At 44.7% G+C, this 25,903-nt stretch overlaps 1 protein-coding gene across 1 annotated transcript in view; it reads left to right on the plus strand.

The window, feature by feature from the left end:
- The window catches only part of LOC105493224 (uncharacterized), a 118,072-nt gene that overhangs the window by 71,107 nt on the left and 21,062 nt on the right, over nucleotides 1–25,903 (plus strand). Inside the window, 4 exon segments of the mRNA XM_071099259.1 lie at nucleotides 18,227–18,381; nucleotides 18,629–18,951; nucleotides 19,072–19,369; nucleotides 19,411–19,521. Coding sequence (XP_070955360.1) covers nucleotides 18,227–18,381; nucleotides 18,629–18,951; nucleotides 19,072–19,369; nucleotides 19,411–19,521 — 887 coding nt within the window.

Raw genomic sequence — 25,903 nt, forward strand, 5'->3', positions numbered from 1 at the left:
AGTATAATAATAATAAATAAATTAAAAAAAAAAAAAAAAAAGAAGAAGGTCCTTGCTTCCCTTTTGCCTTCTACCATGATTGTAAGTTTCCTGAAGCCTCCCCAGCCATGCAGAACTGTGAGTCGGTTAAACCTCTTTCCTTTATACATGGCCCGGTCTCAGGTATTTCTTTGTAGCAGTGTGAAAATGGACTAATACACCTATTGTTCACTTTTGAATGAGAAAACCCAGTCAGCTTGGAAAGTAGAGGATTTCTCTTTTCTGTTACTCAACTGAAGTACATGGCTGCTGCCACTGGATGGCAACCAAAGTCACAGAAAGACCAGGAATGCCTGAGAAACAGCCTAAAGAGCTTCAGCATTTCAAAAGGAATTCTAAAACAACAGACTAAAAATGCATTCGGTAGGTAAAAAAATATATACTGACAGTCTGTGAATTAAGTGGCAATTGTTTAACTAAAAACTATTATCCTTCAACAAGTCATATTTTAATATGTTTATGTTTTGAGAAAAAATATCTAAAGTAGTGATGGTCTTATTCATCAAGACTAGCTCAGAGTATAATACATTTTTAAATGTTCAGCTTCCAAGGTGTTTCTTTGATGGAACCTTCATTTAAAGAAAGAAGAGGTGAAGAACAGTGGAAGCTTATTGTTTATAGTAGATTATTGAGGTGAGGTTGCCAAGATTAAAAGTCACAAGTTTTGGAAATAGGTAGAATTAATTTTAACCTACAGACTTTAAACTTAAGAATGCACTCAGGTAGATTCTTCCACTTATCAGGGCTGCAGTTTTCTCATACGTAAAATGAGGAAGATATGTCTATTTTATGGGGTTGGTAAAAGGGAGAAAATGAACTAATTTAGGTTCATTAACCTAACCATTCCTAGCACAGCATATACACTGTCATAAGTACAGCATTTGTTTTGTTAACTTTTTAGGTATGGTTCTTTTAAATTGAAAGCCAGTGTTGGACAAGCAAATGCAGCTTCAAAATGGCAACAGGATAAGGATACATTTTTTTTTTTTTTTTTTTTTGAGACGGAGTCTTGCTCTGTAGCCCAGGCTGGAGTACAGTGGCCGGATCTCAGCTCACTGCAAGCTCCGCCTCCCGGGTTCACGCCATTCTCCTGCCTCAGCCTCCCGAGTAGCTGGGACTACAGGCGCCTGCCCCCTCGCCCGGCTAAGTTTTTGTATTTTTAGTAGAGACGGGGTTTCACCGTGTTAGCCAGGATGGTCTCGATCTCCTGACCTCGTGATCCGCCCGTCTCGGCCTCCCAAAGTGCTGGGATTACAGGCTTGAGCCACCGCGCTCGGCAAGGATACATTTTTTTAAATACATGCTTCAAGTTCAAATATTAGGTAGATATTACTTTCACCTATATTTTTTCTGTAACCCAGGCTGGAGTGCAGTGGTGCGATCTCAGCTCACTGCAATCTCCACCTCCCAGGTTCAAGCAATTCTCCTGCCTCCGCCACCTGAGTAGCTGAGATTACAGGCACATGCCACCACGCCCTGCTAATTTTTGTACTTTTAGTAGAGACAGGGTTTTACCGTGTTAGCCAGGATGATGTGGATCTTCTAACCTCATGATCCGCCCGCCTCGGCCTCCCAAAGTGCTGGGATTACAGGCATGCGCCATAGCGTCTGGCTGGCTTTATTTTTTTTTTTAAAGCAGTTTTAGTTTCACAGAAAAACTAAGCAGAAAGTACACGCAGTTCCCATATACACCCTACCCACACACAGTCCCCTCCACTGTCAACCTCCCACAGCAGAGTGGTACATTTGTTATAAACTATAAACATACATTGATACATTATTATCACTCAAAATCCACAGTTCACATAACTTTGTGGAGTTTCTATCATTAACAGGTTTTGAATTCTGTTTAATGCTTTTCCTGCTTCTATTGATACAATTGTGTTATTTTTCTTATTTAGTCTATTAATATGATAAAGTACAATGATGTATTTTAAAATATTGAATCCCTCTTATATTCAGAAATGAACTCCATTTTGTTGTGATATATTATTCTTTTTCTACGTTACTGGATTTGACTTGCTAATATTTGGTGGAAGCTTTTGTGTCTAGGTTCATAAGAGATATTGATCTATAGTTTCTTTTCATTGTTGTAATGTCTTTATCTAGTTTGGGGATTAGAGTAATGATGATATCATATGGGAAGTTTTTCCTCTGCTTCTGTTTTCTGGAAAAAAATACGGAGAATAATTTTTTTCAGTGGTATAATTCAACAGTGTAGTCATCTGAGCTTGAACCTGTTGCTTTTTTGGAAGGTTTTAAATATTAATTTAATTTTTAGAAAATATGTACAGGGCGGCCGGGCGCGGTGGCTCACGCCTATAATCCCAGCTCTCTGGGAGGCCGAGGCGGGCGGATCACAAGGTCAGGAGATCGAGACCATCCTGGCTAACACGGTGAACCGTTGTCTCCACTAAAAACACAAAAAATTAGCCGGGCGTGGTGGCGGCGCCTGTAGTCCCAGCTACTCGGGAGGCTGAGGCAGGAGAATGGCGTGAACCCGGGAGGCGGAGCTTGCAGTGAGCCGAGATCGTGCCACTGCACTCCAGTCTGGGCTACAGAACAAGACTCTGTCTCAAAAAAAAAAAAAAAAAAAAGAAAATATGTATAGGGCTAGTCTGTTTCTCCTTGCATGAATTTATTATTTGTGTCTTTTAAGGAATTGGTCCACTTTATTTAAGGTATCAAATGTATGAGGATAAAGTTGCTTGTAGAATCTTAGAATCTTTCAAAAGTTCACGGTATCAATAATCAGTAGTGATGACTCTTCTTTCATTGCTGATGTTGGTGATTTGTATTCTCTCTTTTTCTCATCTTACACTCTCGCCTGGGAAGAGGTTTATCAATCTTATTTATGTTTGTGAAAGCCTAGCTTTTGGTTTTGTTGATTTTTTTCTGTTGTTTTGCTGTTTAAAATTTTACTGATGTATATTCTAATTTGCATAGATTTCTTTTCTGTGTTCTCTTTAGGTTTAAGTTGCTGTTCTTTCTCAAGCTCCTAAGGGGCAAGCATAATTTATTTATATTTTTATAAATAAATTTTTATAAAAATTGTATATTATTTATATCATAATATAATATAATATTTATTATTATAATATGATGTTTATATTATATTATTATATTATTAATTCTTTCTGATATATGCATACAGAAACAGTGCTATAAATTATTTTCATTTTGATAAGTTGTATTTTCATTTTCATTTATTCTGAAACACTTTTTGAGATTTCTTCTTTGGCTTTTGGAAGTTACCATCTTAGTGCTGATATTATCCATTTGTTCTTGCACATTGTCTACTTTTTTCATGAGAGCCCTTAACATATTTATCACAGTTATTTTTACACTCCCTCTCTGGTACTTCAACATCTGTGTCATATCTGAGTTTGATTCTGATGATTGTTTTCTCTTCAGACTGTGTTTTTTCTTGCCTTTGACATGTCTTACAATGTTTTGTTAAAAGATAGATACTGCGCTAGGTAGTGACAACGGAAGTAAATAGGCCTTTATGTGAGACTGCACGTTAATTGGGTTAAGAGTTAAGCCATGTTTAATGTTTGTTGTAGCCGTAAGTATCAGAGGTTCCAAATTCCTTTAGTGTCTTTGTCTTTGGCTCTTCGCTTGGCTTCGTAGCTTGTGTCTGCACTGCTCCTCAGAGTGAGTCTGTGTCTTTCAGTTCATTCCACTGAAAACAGCTGTAGTCACTGTCTTTAAACTCAAGTTTTATAACAGTGATCAGGCAGGGCGCGGTGGCTCAAGCCTGTAATCCCAGCACTTTGGGAGGCCGAGACGGGCGGATCACGAGGTCAGGAGATCGAGACCATCCTGGCTAACACGGTGAAACCCCGTCTCTACTAAAAATACAAGAAAATTAGCCAGGCGAGGTGGCAGGCGCCTGTAGTCCCAGCTACTCGGGAGGCTGAGGCAGGAGAATGGCGTGAACCCGGGGGGGCGGAGCTTGCAGTGAGCCGAGATCGCGCCACTGCACTCCAGCCTGGGGCACAGAGCAAGACTCCGTCTCAAAAAAAAAAAAAAAAAAAAAACAGTGATCATTGGATATGGAAAACCATAAGGATTCTCCAACCTTCTGATGAAGTGTGGGTCGTTTCCTAGGCCAGTAGCTCAGGCTGTGGCTGTCCCAGCTGTGTCTGCCTTTCCTCCAGTAGCATGTTCACCCTCCAGCTCCTTTCCCTGGCTGCAGAGCTCCCAATATATCTCTATGAAGCACTCTCTCCGTTGATAATTACTTTTCCCCTTACGTAATGAAACAAGGTTTGAGGAACCTGAAGTGAGGGGGGATTCCTTTCCCAAGCTTGGATCAAGTATCAGAATGGAGCTCTGGTGAAGTCCTTCCCCTGGAGAAGGCTCCGGTTCCATTTCACGATGGTCACTCTTTCCTTCCTCTGCAAAGGCCATGAAGGGATCTTTTGGGGATTCTTATCATAAAAATATGGTGAGGTTACTGGAAGGAGCCTCCTAAGAAACTACTCCTCCAGCAATTTGTTAAAATTGTCATTTCGTTGTTTCGACCAGTAGCTCTAGAGGCTTCTGCTGTCTGAAGCACATCTCTAGGCTTTATCAGTTGCAGTGTCTCTTTGTTTACACCTCTCTTTTTAGATTGTGGGGTGGTTATCTGTCCTATGCAATGCAATTGTCATGCTATCTACACAGAGTTAGGTCAAACCTCACAGGCCAAGGGCACAGGGCGCCAAAAGACCTCCCTCATTTCAGACATCAGCTACAAGCAGGGGAGGGGGAGGTTCCAAGACACACACAATTCTGACCAACGGGCTGCAAAGTTGGAGATTCCCACTACCCACTTACATTGGATACACAGCTTTGCTAGAATAACACATTACTCAGGAAAAAAGCTGTAGTTATGATTACAGTTTTATAATAAAGGATGTAAATCAGGATCAGCCAAAGAAAGAAAGCCTTAGGGTAAGGTTTAGGGGGATCTGAAACACATAACTTCCGGTTCCTCAGGACAAGTCACCCTCCTGACACATCAATGTGTATCACTACCCAGGAAGGTTCACCTGAGCTTCTGTGGCCAAAGTTTTTATCAGGGTTTTATTATGGACACATGACTGATTGAATCTTTGGCCATTTTATTGAGTTCAGCCTCTAGCCTCTCTCTCCTCCCAGAAGGCTGGGCTGATAGCACATGCTTCGAAGCCCAACCCTCGAATCACACAGTTGTTCCTTCTGGCATGATGGGCCCCATCCTGGGTCATCTCCACAGCGTAAACTCAGATATTGTCACACCCACCATCTGTAACAAAATATAATCCTATCGTAGGAAACTTCAGGGGTTTAGAGGGCTCCTCTCAGGTCCCAGGGAAAAAGATCAGCCAAATTAATTACTGTACAACAAGCCACCCCTTGTTCTTTGGCTGCGATTCTTGTTATATGACTAATATCTGGGAAAGCCAGAAAACTTTTGATGGAATTTCTCAATATATTTGGCTGTCAATGTCAATATTATAATCTTACCAACAATGCCAGTATCCCCTCACAGCATGGTAGATGGCACCTGACTGTACTTTGTCTGCCCTGAAACATTGGAGCTTTATCTGTGATATTTCTCTTTGAAAGCTCCTAACTGACCTGAGAGAAATGGTACCATTTCCCTGTGGTAAAGCAAGTCCTTCTCCAGTGACCTCATCTACAAGAGAGCTGTCCTGGAGCTCAGACCCTTTTGGACATAAAAGCTATGTAGTGGGCCGGATGCGATGGTTCATGCCTGTAATCCCAGCATTTTGGAGGCCGAAGCGAGTGGATCATGAGGTCAGGAGATCGAGACCATCCTGCCTAACATGGTGAAACCCCATCTCTACTAAAAATACAAAAAATTAGCCAGATGTGATGGCAGGTGCCTGTAGTCCCAGCTACTTGGGAGGCTGAGGTAGGAGAATGGCGTGAACCCGGGAGAAGGAGGTTGCAGTGAGCCGAGATCGCACCACTGCACTCCAGCCTGGGCGACAAAGCGACACTCCGTCTCAAAAAAAAAAAAAAAAAAAAAAAAAAGGCTGTGTAGCCTAGAATATGAATTACAGAGTCCAATGGCCATGCCCCCAAACACATTGTATCCTCCTCATATATGGACTTTGCCTCTGGAGTCACTGCACCCACAAAACTATAACAAGTAGCCCTTTGCTTCAGTTTGAGTCTTTACCTCTCCTCTCTTTTCCTGGCCCTTAGTTTTAAGTCACGACCATAGACCATGCAGACCTTTATGGAAGCGCTCTTAAGTCATAGGCTGGAAGGGGCCCAGTCTCTCTCTTTACTGCTCTCATCCTTTTATGTACAGTGAACATCTTGTCTCTCACAACTGACTTCCAGCCACACAGGTCCTCTCTACAGAAATACATTCTTATTGCTTGTTTTCAGAGCATCTTTCCAAAGTTCTTATTCTATGTAATTCAAATTATTGTGATTTCTCACATGGACTCTTGCAAATGCCTCCTTACTATTCTCCCAACTTCTTTTGACTTCATTATGTAGCACAGATGCTTCCCAAGAAAAGAAGGTTTATAGATTATTAAAGAGGCTCAACTATATTATTCACTGCTATCATTCACTACATGTATTATTCACTATAGGTGTCATTCACTACGAGTAGTAGTATTCCCTATGGCAGTTGGAACAGTGCCTGGTACACAGCAGGCACTTAACAAATGTTTGTGGAATAAATGAATATATTTCCCAGGCCCATGCCAATTTCTGAGTAAAAGCGGCAGATTCTCTATGTTGTCTAAATCTACCGTGAAGTAGTCATCTACATACCACAGTAATATATTGTGTCCTGATTCTCCTATGAGACTCAGAGTTTCGATCCATAAACACTCTCCTTTAGCACTGAGTGGTTCCTCTAATGTCCCACAGTCCCCGCAAATCATGATGGGGACGTTCATGAGAGTCCAGCTTTTTGCCCCTTTCCATCACGTCTGTCCTGACTTGCCATTGTAAACGACATGTGATCGTCACTAGCACAGGGTGCAAAAAAGGTCATACTTCTTTTAACAATAAAATTAGGCCATTCTGAAAATGCTGTTTCTGCCTGGAGTCCCTGACCAATTATAACCACAGGAAACCCTGGAGCATTTCCTCAAAGTGAGGGGTCACCCCGTCTCTTGCATTTGTGGAGGGGAAAACTGACAACCCTTCCCAGTGGGGGAAGGAGTCCTGTTCTCTCCAACCACTTCTGTAACTGCTGGAGTTTCCCGGAGACCCATGAACCTGATGTGTTTCCTGTCTGCTGACTTCATAGAATCAACTGAGGTCCAGAGTGAATGCCCGTTTTTCAGTTTTTCTTAGGGACAGGTCAGCTACCATTGTTCCGGACTCTCAAAGTTACAGCTTTTCAGGGACATAGCTCTCTAGAGTCACACTACACACACACACACACACACACACACACACACACACCCCACCTCTACACACCCCACACATGTATACACTAAGCTATTTCCCTAAAATGCCAAGGGGCCAGATCAGAGCAAGTTCTATTAGGCAGCTGCAAATGTTATTGTAGTTTTTGCCATTACTTTTAAATGACAAAAACCGCAATTACTTTTGCACCAACTGAATAGCTTCCAGCCCAGCTTGGGACGAAGTCTGCTGGAAGGTGGAGCTCCCCCAGTTTTGTTGCCATCAGTGCCAGGGCCACCACCACAAGTGCTTTGAGGCTGAAATTGCTGCTTATCAATGACAATCTACGCTTTCACTCCCCAGCCATTGTCCACCCTGCAGGAACACAGTACCGTGTTCAAGGGGTCCCTTACTATGGCACTCCGGGAGAACTGGAGACACCTGCAGTGATGACCGCTGCCTGAAACTGCCTAGCTCTGGACATGTACCTCAGTAGTATTTCTTAGGACTTTTTTCATGAAATAAAACTGTACCTAGCTGGCAGACAAGCATGAGCCGTTTCTATCATCCATTGCCACTTGATGGTTCAGGCTGGCCTAACTTTTCACTGGACACTCTCCAGACCTGCCTAACAGCTCTTGTCCCCTCTAACCTTTCATGACTTCTATCCTTATGAAGTTATGTTGGGAGGATTCATTGTGGTCTGTTCTTTTCCTGGAATGACCTTCTACTCCACAGGCTGCCAGATTCCCTGAAGACCTGTGGCCTCCTCAGTTCCCTCTTCTTGGATCCTTCTTCTATCCTTGGATAGAATCGCATAGTGTAGCATAGAATAGAAAGCTCTCCTCACATTAGGTGAGCTCATGGCATTGTGTGGCGGCCTTTGCAGGAGCACTGGTTACATGTCACTTTTTTGTCTTTATGTCCAGCTTTCTCATAATTCAGTGGCTTTTCCATCTTTACACCGCTGGTGCCTAACTTAATAAATATTAACTAGGTATTTCTAAATAAATGAAAATATGAAATGTTATTAAATTCTGAGTTTGTTATTCAGAACTACCGTTCAGTGAAAATTGTACTGGCTCTGTTTGCTATTACAAGAAATACGACTGTGCTGAAATGAAGTTTCTGAGGGGCGAGGCCTTTTTCACATACTGAACTTGTAAAGTTGCCATCTGCTATTTCAAATCCTCGTTACTGCAGATGGGAATCATAAAGACAAATGGGATACATCTCTTCGGGAGTAAGCTGTCATTCTTTGAGTAAGGCCTTGTCAGCTATGTTGAATAACCATGAGGGATACATTTACTGTCTTCCCTAAACCCCAAAGAAGAAGTCATATCAGCACTGTAGGCTGTTACGATAAGAATATTTGCATACATAATAAGGAGAAACTGGAATGATCAATAATCAAAATAAATATACAAGTTAGTGGTTGTAACATCAAGTAAGAACATGACTTTTCTTGAAATGCAAAATATAAATAATGTTTATCTAAAGTATTCAACTCTTCTTGATTAAAGTAGGCATCAGGAATTCAGTAATAAGCATAAAAAATGTCTTTTTCCTTTTAAGAGGCTTCACGGCCAATTTTGTCTGTGTGGAATTCTACATATCATGTCAATTGTTTTACCTTCTTGGAATTAAATGTTCAGACACACTGAAAATGTGATAGAATTGCACAGTGTAGCATAGAATAGAAAGCTCTCCTTATATCATAAGCTCAAAATATGATTATGTTTATGTAAATTCATATATATATTGAAGAATATATGTGAATAATGATACAGATAAACCAAAACAAGCTAAGTTATTTTTCCCATCTTCGGGAAATGCAAAAGCGACTTTGCAACAGTTGATAATTAGTGAGTAAAGTATTAAAGTTTTACTGAGTGACTATCTTGGTTTTAATTATTTTAATATTGTGGAGTGTATACTGATATCTGGCATTTACTAGCTGGGTGGCCCTGGGCAGGTTATTTAATTTTTCTGTGTTCTAGTTCGCTTCACTATTATCTGAATTTGAACAGTTAGTGTTAAGTTTGAAAATGAAAGGCACTTAGCATAGATTTTGGCACATATTAATTATGTAATAAATCATAGCTTTTTTTTTTTTTTTTTTTTTGAGACGGAGTCATGCTCTGTCGCCCAGGCTGGAGTGCAGTGGCCGGATCTCAGCTCACTGCAAGCTCCGCCTCCCGGGTTCACGCCATTCTCCTGCCTCAGCCTCCCAAGTAGCTGGGACAACAGGCGCCCGCCACTTCGCCCGGCTAGTTTTTTTGTATTTTTTAGTAGAGACGGGGTTTCACCATGTTAGCCAGGATGGTCTCGATCTCCTGACCTCGTGATCCGCCCGTCTCGGCCTCCCAAAGTGCTGGGATTACAGGCTTGAGCCACCGCGCCCGGCCAATCATAGCTTTTTTAAAAAAGTACTTTTAAACTGTGTTTAATTTCTTTTAGGTGTGAAAACATCTTGTTTTATAAAATCGGAGTTTTAAAGGAAAGTTGAAGATGTGTTATGAATTAAATATCAAAATTATTATTGCCAAATAAATTTTCCTGATGGCCTCATTGTTAGTGGTATGTGTGTGTGCGTGTGTGTGTATGTGTGTGCATGCGCGTGCGCACACAGGTGCACATATGCTCATGTGTCTAATTACCAAAGACACAAGTCTCATGAAGTGTAAAGTTACAATGCCTCGCAGATGTTAGATATGTTAAACAGAATTTTTTTTTCCAAGAGGTCAGACTGGATCATATCAAAACTAAGAAAGTTGACAGTAGAGCTGACTCCAGGTAAAAGTGGATCCAGAGACAGAAAAATAAGACAATATTGGCTAATTAGGCCCTCTTTGCTTTCTCCCTCATTTGTGCACCTTTACTGAGGTATAACTGACAAATAAACACTGTATATTGAAGGTGTACATAGTGATATTTGGATGCACTTATATATTGTGAAATGCTTACCACAATGAAACTAATTAATATATCCATTACCTCACATAGTTAAGTATTTTTGTGTGTATGGTGAGAATATTTAATTTTACTGTTGTAGCAAATTTCAAATGTACAATATATCATTATTGTCATTTTCCCTCTGCTGTGTATTAGTTCTCCAGAACTTACCGACCTTATAACTGAACGTTTGTATCCTTTAACCAGCATGTTCTCACTTCTCGTGTCCCCATCAACCCCTGGTTACTACCCTTCTACTCTCTGATTCTGTAATTTTGACTATTTTAAATTCCACATATAAGTGAAATACTGCAGTATTTGTCGTTCTGTGTCTGGCTTATCACTTAACATATTGTTCTTCAGGGTCATTCCATGTTTTTCAATGACCAAATTATATCCTATTAAATAGCTATATCATAAAAACATACATGCATAACACATTTTCTTTATTCATCAGTGAACAGACACTTAGGTTCTTTCACTATCTTGGCTGTTATGAATAATACTGATGTGAGCATGGAGGTGCAGGTATCTCTTTGAGGCAATCATTTTATTTCCTTTGGTTGTATACCCAGAAGTGGAATTGTGGGATCATACAGTAGTTTTATTTAACCTTTTGAGGGAGCTCCATACTATTTTCCATAATAGTTCTACCAACTTACATTGCCACCAACAGTGTGCAAGTGCGCCCTTCTCTCCACATCCTTGCCAATGTACTATCTTTGACTTTTCCATAATAACCCTCCTAACAAGTGTGAGGTCATATCTCATGATTTTGATTTGTATTTCCTTGATGATTGGTGATGCTGAGCACCTTTTCATATACTGTTGGCCATTTGTATGTCTTCTTCAGAAAAATGTCTATTCAGGTCCTTTGTCCATTTTAAAATTAGGTTATTCGGGGGTTTTGCTTGCTTGCTTTTGACTATCAAGTTGTATGAGTTCCTTATAGATTTTGGATATTAACCATCTATCACATATAAAGTTTGCAAATATTTTCTCCCATTCTATAGACTGTCTTTTCACTTTATTGATTGTTTCCTTGCTGTGCAGAAATGTTATCATTTGATACAGTCTTGCCTCTTCACTTTTGCTTTGTTGCCTGTACTTTTGGGATCATATTCCAAAAATAATTGCCAAGACCAATTCCAAGGAATTTTTTCTCTATGTTTTCTAAAAGGTTTATGGCTGGCCATGGTGGCTTACACCTGTAATGCTAGAACTTTAGGAGCTGAAACAGGAGGATAATTTGAGTCTAGGAGTTTGAGACTAGCCTGGGCAACATAGTAAGACCCCCATCTCTATAAAAAAAAATTTAAAAAAATTAGCCAAACGTGATGGTGCTTGCCTTTAGTCTCAGCTACCCAGGAGGCTGAGGCAGGAGGAATGCTTGAACCCAGGAAGTTGTAGCTATAGTGAGCTGTGATCACACCACTGCACTCCAGTCTGGGTGACAGAGCCAGACCTCTCTCCAAAAACAAATGTAAAAATAAAAATAAAAAGTTTTATGGTTTCAGATCTTATATTTAAGTCTTTAATCCATTTAAGTTGATTTTTAGTGTATGGTACAAGATAAGTTTCCAAATTCATTTTTACATATGGAAATCTAGTTTTCCCAAAACCATTTATTTAAAAAAATTATATTTTCTCGATGGGTATTCTTGGTGCTTTTCTTGAAGACTAGTTTACTATACAGATATATTAGCTTACTGAATACTATATGTGTACTTTGTTTCTAGCCTTTCTATTCTGTTCTATTGATCTATGTGTCTAGTTTTATGCCGGTATCATACTGTTTTGTTTACTGTAGCTTTGCAATATAATTTTAAAGGAATTGTGATGCACCATCTTTGTTCTATCTGCTCAAGATTGCTTTGGCTATTCAGGGTTTTTGTGAATACAAATTCTAGTACTGTATTATTATTTCTGTCAAAATGTCATTGGAATTAAATCTATGGTCCACTTGGGGGATATGGACACGTTTATAGTAATGATTTTTGCAATACATGAGGACAGCAGGTATTTCCATTTATTTTGTCTTCTTCAATTTCTTTCATCAACGTTTTCTAGTTCTCTTTTCTTTTCTTTTTCTTTTTTCTTTTTTGAGACAGAGTCTTGCTCTGTCACCCAGGCTGGAGTGCAATGGTGCCATCTCAGCTCACTGCAACCTCCACCTCCTGGGTTCAAGCGATTCTCCTGACTCAGCTCCCAAGTAGCTGGGATTATAGACATGTGCCAACACACCCAGCTAATTTTTGTATTTTTAGTAGAGACGGGGTTTCACCATGTTGCCGAGGCTGGTCTTGAACTCCTGACCTTGTGATCCACCTGCCTCAGCTTCCCAAAGTGCTGGGATTACAGGCTTGAGCCTCCATGCCCAGTCGTTTTCTAGTTTTCAATGTTCAAATCCTTCACCTCCTTAGTTAAATTTACTCCTAAGTTTTTCTTTTTTTGATACTATTGTACATGGGATTTTTTTCTTAATGTCTTTTTCAGATAGTTTATTACTAGTATATATAAACACAACTGATTTTTGTATATTGATTTTCTATCCTGCAATGCCATTTAATTTGTTTATTAGTTCTAACAGTTTTTTGGTGGAGACTTGAGAGTTTCTGTACGGGCATCTCATGAAGATATTGCAGATTTAGTCCCAGAGCACCACAATAAATCTAATATATCATCACAATAAAGTGAGTCACACAACATTTTTTGTTTCTTGGTGCATCTAAAATTTATGTTTAACCTTATCTCTACGAAAAATAAAAAATAATTAGTCAAGTGTGGTGGTGCACACTTGTAGTCTGAGCTACTTGGGAGGCTGAGATGGAAGAATGGCTTGAGCCCAGGAGTTCAGGGCTGCAGTGAGCCATGATTGTGCTACTGCACTTCACCTAGAGGACAAGAAGACCCTGTCTTTAAAAAAAAAAAAGTAATAAAATAAATAAATAGTTATGTTTACACTGTATATAGTCCATTAAGTATGCAATAGCTTTTTTTTCCACTGGATATCCAGGTGGTGCAGCACAATTGTTGAAAAGACTTTCCTGTTCCAATTGAATCACTTTAGCACTTTTGTCAAAAATCAACTGACCATGCATATGTGGGATGATTTATAGACTATGCTGATCAATTGATCAGTGTGTCCATCTTTTCACCAGGAGCAAAGTATGCTTTAAGTACATTCTGTAGCTTTAAGTATGTTCTGAAATCAGTCTTCTTTGTTCTTCTTTTTAGAATTTGCTTTAGTTGCCGGGTGTGGTGGCTCTTACCTGTAACCCAAACACTTTGGGAGGCTGAGGCAGGTGGATCGTTTGAGCCTGAGAGTTTCAGACCAGCCTAGGCAACACAGTAAGACCTCTGTCTCTACAGAAAAAAAAAAAAAAAAAAAAAAAAAGAAGAAAGAAAAAAAACTAGCTGGGTGTGGTGGCATGCACCTGTGGTCCCAGCTATTTGGGAGGGTGAGGTGGGAGGATCACTTGACAACTCCCTTGATTATACCTCTAACTTTCCAATATAGGGCATGGTTTGTTATGGTGGTGAGAGTTAGGGGATCCTGCAGTGAAAGGCAAATGAAGGCCCTGGGCCCTCTGTTTATTATTATTATTATCATTATTATTATTATCTGAGATGGAGTTTTGCTCTCGTCCAGGCTGGAGTGCGATGGGGTGATCTTGGCTCACTGCAACCTCCGCCTTCCTGGGTTCAAGTGATTCTCCTGCCTCAGCCTCCCAAGTAGCTGGGATTACAGGCATGCACCACCACACCCAGCTAATTTTGTATTTTTAGTAAAGACCAGGTTTCTCCATATTGGTCAGGCTGGTCTCAAAATCCCGACCTCAGTGATCCGCCTGCCTCAGCCTCCCAAAGTGCTGGGATTACAGGCGTGAGCCACCATGCCCACTGGGCTCTGGATCCTCTTATTGTACACACTCTACCTAGTGCACCTGCATGCATGGCTTACTATATCTTCTGTACATTGGAGAACAGGCATCTGCCCTAAGTTCCAGGCATGTACCTCTCACAGGCCTTAAACTCAGCATCTCTAGAATGAAACTCACAATCTTCCCTCAAATCTGGTTTTTTTTTTCTTTTCCTTTTTTTTTTTTTTTTTTTTTTTTTTTTTTTTTTTTTTTTTGAGACAGAGTCTTACTCTGTCACCCAGGCTGGAGTGCAGTGGTGTGACCTCGGCTCACTCTTACCTCTGCCTCCTAGGTTCAGGTGATTCTCTTGCCTCAGCCTCCAGAGTAGCTGTAATGACAGGCATGTGCCACCACGTCTGGCTAATTTTTGTATTTTTAGTAGAGACAGGGTTTCACCATGTTGGCCAGGCTGATCAGGAACTCCTTACTTCAAGTGATCCACCTGCCTTGGCCTCACAAGTGCTGGGATGACAGGCATGAGCCACTGCGCCCAGCCTCAAACTTGTTGCTTATCCAATGATTCTTTTACTGCCAACGGCAACCTCCTTCACAGTTGCACAACACCCAATGGGAATAGTAGTGAATATCCAATAAATATTTGTTGTATGGATGAGTAAATAAAGATTGGTAGCATAGAAAGTGAACTTACTCTATATAAGTTTTGAAGAACGTTAACTCCTTTGAGCTGGCTTGGGATGTCCCTTGCCTGTTCCTGTAATGCTAGATGCGTCATGATTTAATTAAAGTCCCACAAAACGCTGCCAAAGCAGGTCCTTTTTCTTGTGTTGCTCTGGGACTTCACTGAGAGCACAGCTACAAGCAGGAAGAAGTGGGGCACTTCTGGCCCTGGGGACACATATATCATTATTCCTCACAATGACTGTCTCTTGTTTATTTCTTTTCTTTTCTCTCTTTCTTTCTTTCCTTCCTTCCTTCCTTCTTTCTTTCTTTTTCTTTCTTTTTCTTTCTTTCTTTTTTTTTTTTTTTTTTTGAGATGGAGTCTTGCTTTGTTGCCCAGGCTGGGGTGCAGTGGCACAATCTTGGCTCAGTAGAACCTCCCCCTCCGGGTTCAAGCGATTCTCCTGACTTCACCTTCCGAGTAGCTGGGACTACAGGCATGTGCCACCACAACCAGCTAATTTTTATAGTTTTAGCAGAGACAAGGTTTCTACTAAAACCCCGTGATGAGATGTCTCTCCATGTTTTTGCATTTCTAACAACTGGATGGCCCCACCTGGACCTGCCAACGAATTCTGTGGCCCTCAACTCCCTATGATTTCATCCTCGAGCCAACTAATCTGCACTCCTGATTCACTGACCCGCTACCCACCAAATTACCCTTAAAACCTGTGATCCCTGGCCAGGCAGGTCCCCAACTCCTGACCTCAAGTGATCCACCCACCTGGGCCTCTCAAAGTGCTGGGATTACATGTATGAGCCACCATGCCTGGCCTCTTATTTATTTCTATATCACCTGGGCCTTGGCTCAGTCCTAGAATGCAGAAGATAATAAATGTTTGAAGGAATGAATAAATAATTGAATGAATAAATAAATGAAACAACTCCATTGTCTAAGTAGTATTAGTCCCTTTTTATAGATAAGGAATGTGGGGCTCAGAGACTGCCCTCCTTAGGAAGCAGCAACAACTGGGGTGCAAACCCAGTCATCTTGGTTCCCAGACCAGGGATTCCTCTGCTGCATCAAGAAAGTTGTCATTACTTGCCCTTGGCGTCTTGAAAAAAAGAAAAAAGAAAATTGTGATAACTAAGTACAGATTTCATTTTATCTTTCTTCCAACTAAAAGTTCTTAAGTGCTTCCTGCCTGCTAGGATGAAGCTATTGGATGACGCTATTAATATCCTATTGAGAGCACAGTCAGCCACGAGATTTTGAAAGGGGGGAAAATGCCTTTCTGCTAGGCCCTAAGCTGAACCAACTCTTGGCCATCTAAAGCAGTGGCCCCCAAATAAAAATTCCCAGGAATCTCCCCCAGAAATTCTACTTCATGCATCTGAAGGAGATGCCTGGGAACCTCTATTATAACCTCTGCTCTGGGCTGATGCGGTGCACAGCCAGCCACTGCACACAGTCCAGCAGGAAGGCTCCAGACAGAAGCTTCATGAGGGTGAAGGGTAAGCATCTTCACTACTTTGTTCACAGACACTAACTGAGCACCTACTATGTCCCAGTCACTGTTCTAGTCAAAGTCCTAGGGATATAGTAGTGAGCACAACAAAATCCTTATTCTCCTTCATTTTATGAGTGTTAGGGGTGTGAGATGGGGAGACAATGACCAAGTAAAGAAATAGGGCCAGGCGCGGTGGCTCATGCCTGTAGTCCCAGCACTTTGGGAGGCTGAGGCAGGTGGTTTGTTTCAGCCCTAGAGTTCAAGACCAGCCTGAGTAGTCAAATTCATGGAAACAGAAACTAGACTGGTGGTTGCCAGGGTGGGGGCAGGGGGCAGCAGAGGTTGGGGAGTTATTGCTTGGTGGGTACAGAGTTTCCATTTTGCAAGATTAAAAGGAGTTCTGGGAAGGGTTGATATAGTTTTAGAACAATGAGCGAATATCCTTAATGCTACTGATATGGTGACGCTTTGTGTTCCTACCCAAATCTCATCTTGAATTCTAATCCCCAGGTGACTAGGGAGAGACCTGGTGGGAAGTGATTGAATTATGGGGGTGGTTTCCCCCATGCTGTTTTCCTAATAGTGAGTGAATTCTCACAGAATCTGATAGTTTTATAACTGGTAGTTTTTCTTGCACTGACACATACATTCTCCTGCCACCACATGAAGGTCCTTGCTTCTCCTTCCACCATGATTGTAAGTTTCCTGAGGCCTTCCCAGCCATGTGGAGCTGTGAGTCAATTAAACCTCTTTCCTTTGTAAATTACCTAGTGTCGGTTAATATCTTTATAGCAGCATGAAAACGGACTAATACAGCCCTGAACTGCACATTTAAAAATGGTTGAAATGCTACATTTTATATATTTACCATGATCTGTAAAAAGATAATTGTTTCTCTGTTCTTTTTTTTTTTTTTTTTTTAAACATCCTGTGTGTGTCTTTTTAAAGATGTATTACGATATTTTCTTGAGCTTTCCTGAGGATACACATTTTCTTTCTTTCTTTTTACTCTTTTATTCTTTGAATGTTCTCTGAGGACTTCTTTGGCTCTTTCTCCCTCACTTCGGAAGCTTTTCTAAAATATATGGGGCTACCTGGCATCCTCTCCTTTCGTATCTAAAGGAGTAGACAGGCTGATGGCGGTTATGTGCATGTGGGGAGAGCTTAGAGTGGTAACTAGTCATTACAATAGTGGACCTCTAAACGCCACGATAAGGAGGGCTTCCTCCCGAGGACTGACAACTACACTAGCAGAACCCACTCTCACCAGGCAGTGTACACAGCTCTCTTTGGAGAGAATCTCTGATTTTTTTCTTCGGGGTAAGTGCCTGACTGCATCCATGATTTGGGGGAAGGGGCATTAATTGTCCATACTGGATCTTCGTTTACTTATTCTGCCTGTTCCAGCCCCATTTCCACTTTGCCCTCTGTGATACCTGCACTGGAGCTTGGAGACTCCCTGAGGTTTTCACAGGCGGATGGCTCAGCCCCACTGCGCTCCAGACCCTCTGCATATTTTCTGGGCTTGCGCCCTCTAATCTACCCCACAGGTCTCTAAATACTGTCCATCTGCTAACGACTTCCTTCTGCCATCTTTGCTGTGTGGCTTAGACTTTTAAAAACACTGATCCATTAGTTGAATGGAAGGAGAGGATAAAAATGTGATTTATCAGACCCCATCTTGAATCCCATTCATTTCACAGCTGCTGTCCTAACTCAGGCTCAGGGTGTGCAGAGGCCAAGTCCACACTGTATCTAACCCTAGTGTAGCTCAGGATTTGGCTTCCCCCAGCCCGTTCTCCTCAGGGTCTCAGCTCGGGCCCTCAGGGCAGCAGGAAGATGGGCTCTCCTCACCCCCAGGCTTCCTGTCCTTCTGTGCCCCCCGCCCCTCCCCGCCGTCTTCAGAACTTCCCAGGCCACAGCTTCGCCTAGTCCAGCCACAAGGAGAAAAGAAAACGAGGGCAAATCACCAGGATTTGGGGGAGGGAGGCAGCTGAGGCCCCGCTCTGCACAGACGGGGCGCCCTGTGCGTCTCCCCCGGCTTATCACATCTGCCTGGGTCTCAATGAAAGGGCCAGAGGGCTGAAGGTGACACTGGAGTCTCCAGCACGACCTTCGAGGGCCTCCAGGGGATTTCGCGAGCTGTGGGGGCGGAAGACTGGCTCCCCTGGGGATGTGTGTGAGTGTCTGGGAGTGTGTGCTCAGCAGGGCCCCGCGAAGGTCAAGGTCCTCTCCATTCAGGACAGCAAGGAGAGAAAGGGCTGGAGTGAGACCCTGGGACTGGGGGCTAAAGCAGCACAGGGTATCAGAAATCGGATGCTAGGGTGGTTACTGGGGACCGGCAGGGAAGACTTAAGAGTCCAGCAGGCGCCTAAGGGTGCTGCGGTGGGGAGGCAGCAGGGAGCCTCCCCTGCCGGATGGGGCTTTCGGAGGCCGCGCTCCCCGAGGGTTCCTCGCTCTAAGGTCCCAGCTTACAGCTGCGCGGGGCCCAGCGAGCAGAGCGCTGAGCCTCGCGTTCACCGACTTTACCCGTGGGACTAGACCCCTGCAGCTCCCCAGCCAGCAGGGCCGGGACGTGCCTCGGACCATCTGTGTGGTCCCCAGGGCCAGGGATGTTCGGGGCGCTGAGCCTACAAGCGTCTGGGTTCCAGCCTTGGTCCCGGAGATCCTCCCGGCTGGACCCGGGTCCTGGGTGCACCCGCCCGCCCTGCCGATGTCCCATCGCCGGAGCAAGGAGGTGCAGGGCCTCGCGAACGCCCGGCACGGACGCATCTTTTTCTTTCCTCTCTTCCCCGCGCGCGGTGTCGCCGGGAAGCGTTTTCCGGCCTCAGTGATCCAAGAGCGGGTGAGGCAAAGCGGCGGGCACCGGGGCGCGGGCTCGGCAGCCGCAGGTCAGTGCGCGTGCACCGGGTAGAGGCGGCCCTGAGTGCTTTCCGTACTCTGCTTGCGGTAAGCCCCCGTCGCTATTCAGCTTCGGGGCTCATTAGCAGTCGCGGTGTGCGGCTAGACGCGGGCTCTCAAGGAGCTCTGCCTCGCTGACGGAGCTGGCGGCGGCGGGGTTGGGACGGCGGCGCACCGGGGCAGCCACGCGCCCTGGCCACGTAAGCTGGGGAACCTGGGCTGCCTGTCTCGCCCGCGGCGCCGCGGGGACCCGGACGCTTGGGGGGCGTCGCGGAAGCTGCCGGCCAGGAGCTCCCGAGCGCTGCCTCCCCGGACTCGGGCGGGCGGGCGGGCGGGGGCGGCGAGCACCTGGTGGTGGCTTTCGCATCCCAGGAGGAGCTCACCGCGGCGAGGGGCCACCCGGCGCGGGCAAGTGGCGCTGTCTGGCCGGGCCGCCCGCTCGGGTCTCGCCGAGCTGGCCGGGCCGCTGGTGCGTCCGGCGGCCCCGCTTGGCGCCGGCATCAAATCCTCGTGCCGGGCGGCAACTACTGAGTTTGGGGTCGCCTCTGGGTTCGCTGCCCCCAGAGAACCCGAGCCCGGATCTTCGCCCTTTCCCTTACCCTGTATAATAAGGCCCAGAGGGAAAAAATTCTCAATTAAAAACCCCACACCTTGTTGCCCCTGGGCTGCAGGCTCCGGGTTGGGGGCACAGCGCGGACCTGCCCCTCGGCAGGGCCTCTTCTCCACACCAGGCACTGCCTGGCAAGGCTGCTGGAGGGAGATCTGGCCGCAGATGGTGAAGGAGAACATCGAGACCCCCAGTCCCCAAGCAGGGCTCCATGGGCCGGGTGGCGGGCCTCGGTATGCCCAGGCGAGGGGCGAACTTCCTTTCCCCGGGGCGACGCGGAGGGAGGGTGCGGAGAACGCCCGCAGAGAGGCCTGTCCTGCGGTACCCCAGTGGAGAGCAGAGCCTTAGAGGGGCATGCTAGTCTTAAGTTAGTATTTACTGGCAGAAGGAAGGCTTATTTTTTCAGATCTCTTCAGATACGACCTGGCAGGCACCAGACGTAAATCTGTGGTTGAGTTTAGTCAGCTCCTAAATGGGCCTGCGGTAGATGAAGCACCCCAAACTTGACATCTTGCGTCTGGCACTTTGTTTTTGGGCTAAACTGCCTCTGGCCTCTTCAACCTTCTGTGCCTCTTTCTGTTTTTGTTTGTTTGTTTGTTTCAATTTTCCTTCCTCTTTGAGAAAGGACAGTGGTTTTAGAAATAATGACCTGAGAGCTTTGCAGGTTGAAGTGAGACAAGTTTTCTTAAGGTGCAGCTTGGCAGGTGCCAGGAGCCGGCAGGTGGCTTTTTCTTAGGCCTCTGGGTCAGGGTCCCTCCAGTGAGGTGAGGCAAGGGTTTCTCCCCTCCCAGAGGTGTGGCCACTACGCAGGGGGACAGGATCTGGGTTTCCCAGTCCGGGGAGTCCAGTCACCTCGGATGTGGATGCACTTTGGAAGGAGGCACCCCCACGCCCAGATTCCCTTCCCGCTCCATCTGGTTCTTTCCAAACTTGCCTTGTATCTCATGTCAGACTCTGTCCCAGGGCTCTCAGCCACTCTGCTTTCCCTTCCAGCAGCCTCTGCCTGCCTCACTGTCTCCTGCCTGTGTCTGGCCTGGTTGCAGGAGATTCTTTGGTTTGATGAGAAAGGGACTGGGAGGTCGGAAAAGAGGATGGGATTTGGAGTAACAAGAGCTCAGTTCCAGCCTGGCCCTGCCGCTAATCCCTGGGGCCCAGGACGAGTCATCTGGCTTGAGAGTCTCAGTATCTGCAATACACGCATGAGGCCTCTTGCCTGTGGCTGTTTGTTGGCACAGACGAGATGCGATATTGAACTGTTGAGAGATATTTTATGACAACAAGGGCTCCATGGTGTGGCTTCTCTTATGGTCCTGGGAGTTTTAAGGGTCAGGTTTGTGAGCTACAGCTACGGCCTAATGAGAGAATGCAGAGGAGGCATGTCCTAAACTCTGAAGGGCTGTTTTAACGTAAGGTGCTGCATCTCTCGTTTTGTATTTCAAGGATCAAAATTAAGAGAAAAAATATGTGGTTGAGATTCCTGCGTTGAGTGACTGTGAAAATATTTTCGTCTCTAGTTTTCTGGAAACGGAAGCACTCCAACATCTGAAGATGGTTTTGATGGCGAAACCCCTGGAATGAAACACACGTCATCCGGCAGTTCTATGTGTTGAGTTCCACCCCTCTTTGTTTGTCATTTTAAATAATTTCCCATCAAATCTGGAAGGCGGGTCTTGTTTTAACTTTGAAACGAGGAGGCTGGGGACAGGTGGCTGAGCTGTGGGTTGCCAAAGAGCACTCTGCTGTGACGGGGCAGTGCTGGCCTTTGAGCCTGAGCTGGAGACAGTGTGAGGCCCATGTTTTCTCCCTGTCTCCTGCTGGGGCCCATTTTATATCAGATTTGTTTTTCATGGGGTGGGCATGACTAGGACTTATGACCACTGGTGGGCACGTAAAGGTGCTAATTTTCAACACATGCCGAGAGACTGATGTCTGGCATCGGAGAGTCATGGAAATGCCACAGATGACGTGGGCCCTTCACAGGGATGGGCAGAGGGTCTGGGAGCTTGCCCTCCAGGAAGATGGCTGACATGGTTGGTGGGACACTAAGGTGTTTTCCGTTTTGCACTTGAAGCCAACGTGGATTCTTAGCACTTCTTGTCCCTGGAATCAACTGTGCAGAGAGACGCTTGGTTCTGAAATTCTCAGGCAAAGACAGTTCTGGGGAAACTCTTATCAGTAAATAGTGAGTCGGAGAACACTATTGACATGTAGCATTTTCAGTTGAGATGTATATGTACAGTCATGCGTCACATGACAATGTTTTGGTTAACGATAGCATATATGACAGAGGTCCCATAAGATTATCATGGAGCTGAAAAATTCCTATTGCCTAGTGACATTGTCGTAAAGTTGTAGTGCAGTTACTTTATTTTTTTTTTAAATGTAGCCTAAGTGTGCAATGTTTATGAAGTCTATGCTAGTGTACTGACTGACTCACCTGAGCAACTTCCCGTCCTGCAAGCTCCATTCATGGAAAGTGCCCCAGACAGGGGTACTGTGTTTTATCTTTTATAGCATATTTTTATTTTGTGCCTTTGCTATATTTAGATACACACATTGAGCACAGTAACATGCTGCCTAGGTTTGCAGCTGTACCCTATAGCCTAGGTGTGTAGTAGTAGGTTTGTATAACGTACGGTCTGTGATGTTTGCACAATGATGAAATTGCCTAATGATAAATTTCTCAGAATACATCCCTGTCGTTAAGTGACACATGAGTATGTGTGTGTGTCTCAGATATATATATAAAATTTTTTTTTCATTTGGTTGGTTTTGCATTCCTGGAATTGATTCTCCAGCAAGGCATCTGTAAATATGAATTCCTCTGAACTGTCGTATGCGTTGTTAATTTAATAAACAAGTATTGTTTATGGTTTTCCGCAGTTGGTTTGATTATCAGCTGTCTTGGAAAAATCCATTGTTTCAAAAATAGAAAAGCCACTAATTGAGTAACCGCATGTATTTAGGGATGATGGACTTCTCAGGTCTTCTGGAAGCAAGTGTATGCATTGTGCAAATAAAACACAGTTTCTGTTTCTCAGTCTTTTGGTATAATAAGTGAGCCATGTGCTCTAGCATCTGTCTGTATTATACGGAGCTGATGGCAGCTGTCACGGGTGTGGCTCCTAGACAACTCTGGTGGGAGGGTTGGCCAGGAGCTGGGGGGAGGGTTGGCCAGGAGCAGGAGCAGGAAGAGCACTGTGGACAGAGCTGGCTCCTGGGACATGGGAGGCCTGTAGAATGCCTGCAGAATTGACATGAAAGAGAGAGAAAGAGCACACGAGCGCAAGTGTGCACATGGCCAAGTAGTAGGCATGGCAGAGGGGAGATTCCAACCGCCTTCTGACTCCAGGGCCTATGAACTTCACCATCCAGTGGCAGGGCCTCTCCGCTGGAAATCAGTCACATGCTTCCCAGAAGGTATTTTTATGAGTCAATATACTTGACTTTGGGAATTGGCTATAAAGAGAAAATTTACTACAGGATTAAAGAAGTGTGTACCGGATTAATTTGGCAACCTCTTTTCTTTTCGAGACAGGATCTCACTGTGTTGCTCAGACTGGAGTGCAGATGTGTGATCTTGGCTCACTGCAGCCTTGACCATTTGGGCTCAAGTGATCCTCCCACCTCAGCCTCCAGAGTAGCTGGGATCACAGGCACACACCTCCATATCCAGCTGACTTTTAAATTTTTCCTAGAGATGAGGTTTCACCATGTTGCCCAGGCTGATCTCGAACTCTTCTGCCTCCCAAAGTTGGCAACCTCTGAATGTGCTGCTCAGAGCTGCCTGTTTGCAAATGAACCATGAATATTTTTTATAGCTCGGGTTAATTTCACGTAGATAGAACACCGCTACAGGAGGCAGGGTGGGGTGAAGTCACAGAGCACTGGACAGATAATCAAGACGGGGTCCCCTCGTTGGAGTCAAGCTGACCTCTTTTGGGGCTGTCACCAGCTCAGTGGTGTCCACCTGCTGTCTGCAGTCAGAGGATTGGGGTGTCCTAAGCTCTCTCCAGCTCTGAAATCTTTAACTGTCGGCTGAGTGCATTTGTCTGGAACCTTGCCTCCCCTGTCCCTGTGGTTCTGCATGTTGCTGGGTGTTTCTCAGGGACACCTGACTTTCCTGAGGGTCCCCAGCCCTGGGTGGGAGAAGAGGGTGTGTGACATCTGACACCTGGGAGTTGGTCGGTCTCCATTGTCTGAGGAGGGTGTATTTCCCGGGTTAGCTGGGCATGAGTTCAGTTTCAGTTGCATCCTTCCTTCTGGTTTGGGATGGGTTCTGAAATTTGTGTTGCAAGTGATGAAAAAGGAGTCGGTGGCTTTTCATCTCAGTGGGGTTAGCTTTGTCATGGACCCCTGAGCTGAGAGATGGCATTATTAGAAGTCCAGTACCTCAACCCTTGCAGCCTTATTGAGGACTTACTTGTATCATTGTGTATTGCTTGAAAGTGAGCAATCTGTACGGTAACTTTTAGGATGATTAGTGTAGGTGTGGGGCAACTCTGTGTGGGTGGGTTTAACAGCTGCCCCTGTGTGCCTCATTTCCTGGGTATCACTGAGGAATGGCTCTTTGATTTTCAACTTTAAAGCCTTATCTTGCCACAGTCAGCCTTTTATACAGAGCAGAGTGCTGGAAACGGGCTGCAATGACAATGTTCCTAATGGGATGGGTTTTATTTCAAATGAATGGACTGTGACAACTTTTAGGTGCCTTCATGTGACTCTTCTCACAATAGCCAATTTTCCTCTCGTTTAATAGAAAATTAGTAGCCAAAGCCTGCTTGACGTCTCTGCCCCCATGGTGGCCTGGGCGGACCCTGGCTTATCTCCCAGGGTGACTGTCAGACAGGCTGGCCACGGCCCAAGGAAGTGGAGGCAAAGGGGGTGCCCCAGTCCAACCTCGAGGGTCCATGTGGTTTTTGTATTCAGGGCAGAGTTGTTTTGCTGTTGGCTTTTGGCAGGAGCCAGGCAGAGCAGCTGTCTGTGGGCTCCCCTGTTGGCCGGGAATGTTGACCAGGATGTGGAAGGAATCAGGCAGGAAGCCCGGGCGGGATGGTCATTGTGGTGTCACTGCACCTAAGTGATTTGATTTCACAGACATCAATGCTCAGGATTGATCAATCTCAAGATCAATGCTTGGGAAGGGTAGAGCTTGCGACCCATCACAGATATGACTCTGAATCTGTGGGGACTTTCCCTGGGCTGACTCATAAAATGAATGGGCACCTGAGCCATTCTGTCTGATGCTGAAAACCAGGAGTGCTCGGGCGGCCCTTGCAGCCATAAAGTCTGCCTTTCCCCAGGGGAGTGACCGCTGATGGTGTGTTTTCTATTTGAACCAACTCTAAAGGGGCCCACCCAAGTTTCAGAAAGAAACTCAGGTGCTTGACATATGCAGGGGGAACCCTTTCACTTCTAAAATCTGTTTAAAAATTTACTGTTAGTGAAAATATCCTCTTGTGCATTTGCAGTGACACCTCCATCCTCACCGCAGTGCCCTGTGAGTGCAGGCCTGTGCCCGTGACCTGGCTGGACCCTGGGGTTTTCCTGAGCCACTGGCCCTGAGCTGCTTGTGCTGTCAACAGGGCAGCCCTCTGGGTCTGGATAAGAGGTTCTGTGTGCTCCTTACAGTTTCAGAGCAGCTGTGGGCTGTCTTCCCTGACTCCTGCCTTGTCCTCCAGTAGTAAGTCACGCCCCTGTCACTCCCTGATGGAACCACTCCACTGAGGTTGATTTTACACTGAGGCTTCTCTTTGGGATACCCCAAGCTCGTGGTTACCCAATGGAGGTAAAATTCTGGGAGAATCGGCTGGTGAGATGCCTGACACCACTCTCCTGGCATCTGACATCAAGGATACCTTAATTTTCTTAGTGTCTAAAAATTGTGGTAAATACACATAACAGGAAATTTACCATCTCAAATACTTCTAGGTGTATGATTCTGTGGCATTAAATATACTCACAGTGTTGTGCAA

Source organism: Macaca nemestrina, chromosome 7 (genome assembly GCF_043159975.1).
Source record: "Macaca nemestrina isolate mMacNem1 chromosome 7, mMacNem.hap1, whole genome shotgun sequence".
NCBI classification, from domain to species: Eukaryota; Metazoa; Chordata; class Mammalia; order Primates; family Cercopithecidae; genus Macaca; species Macaca nemestrina.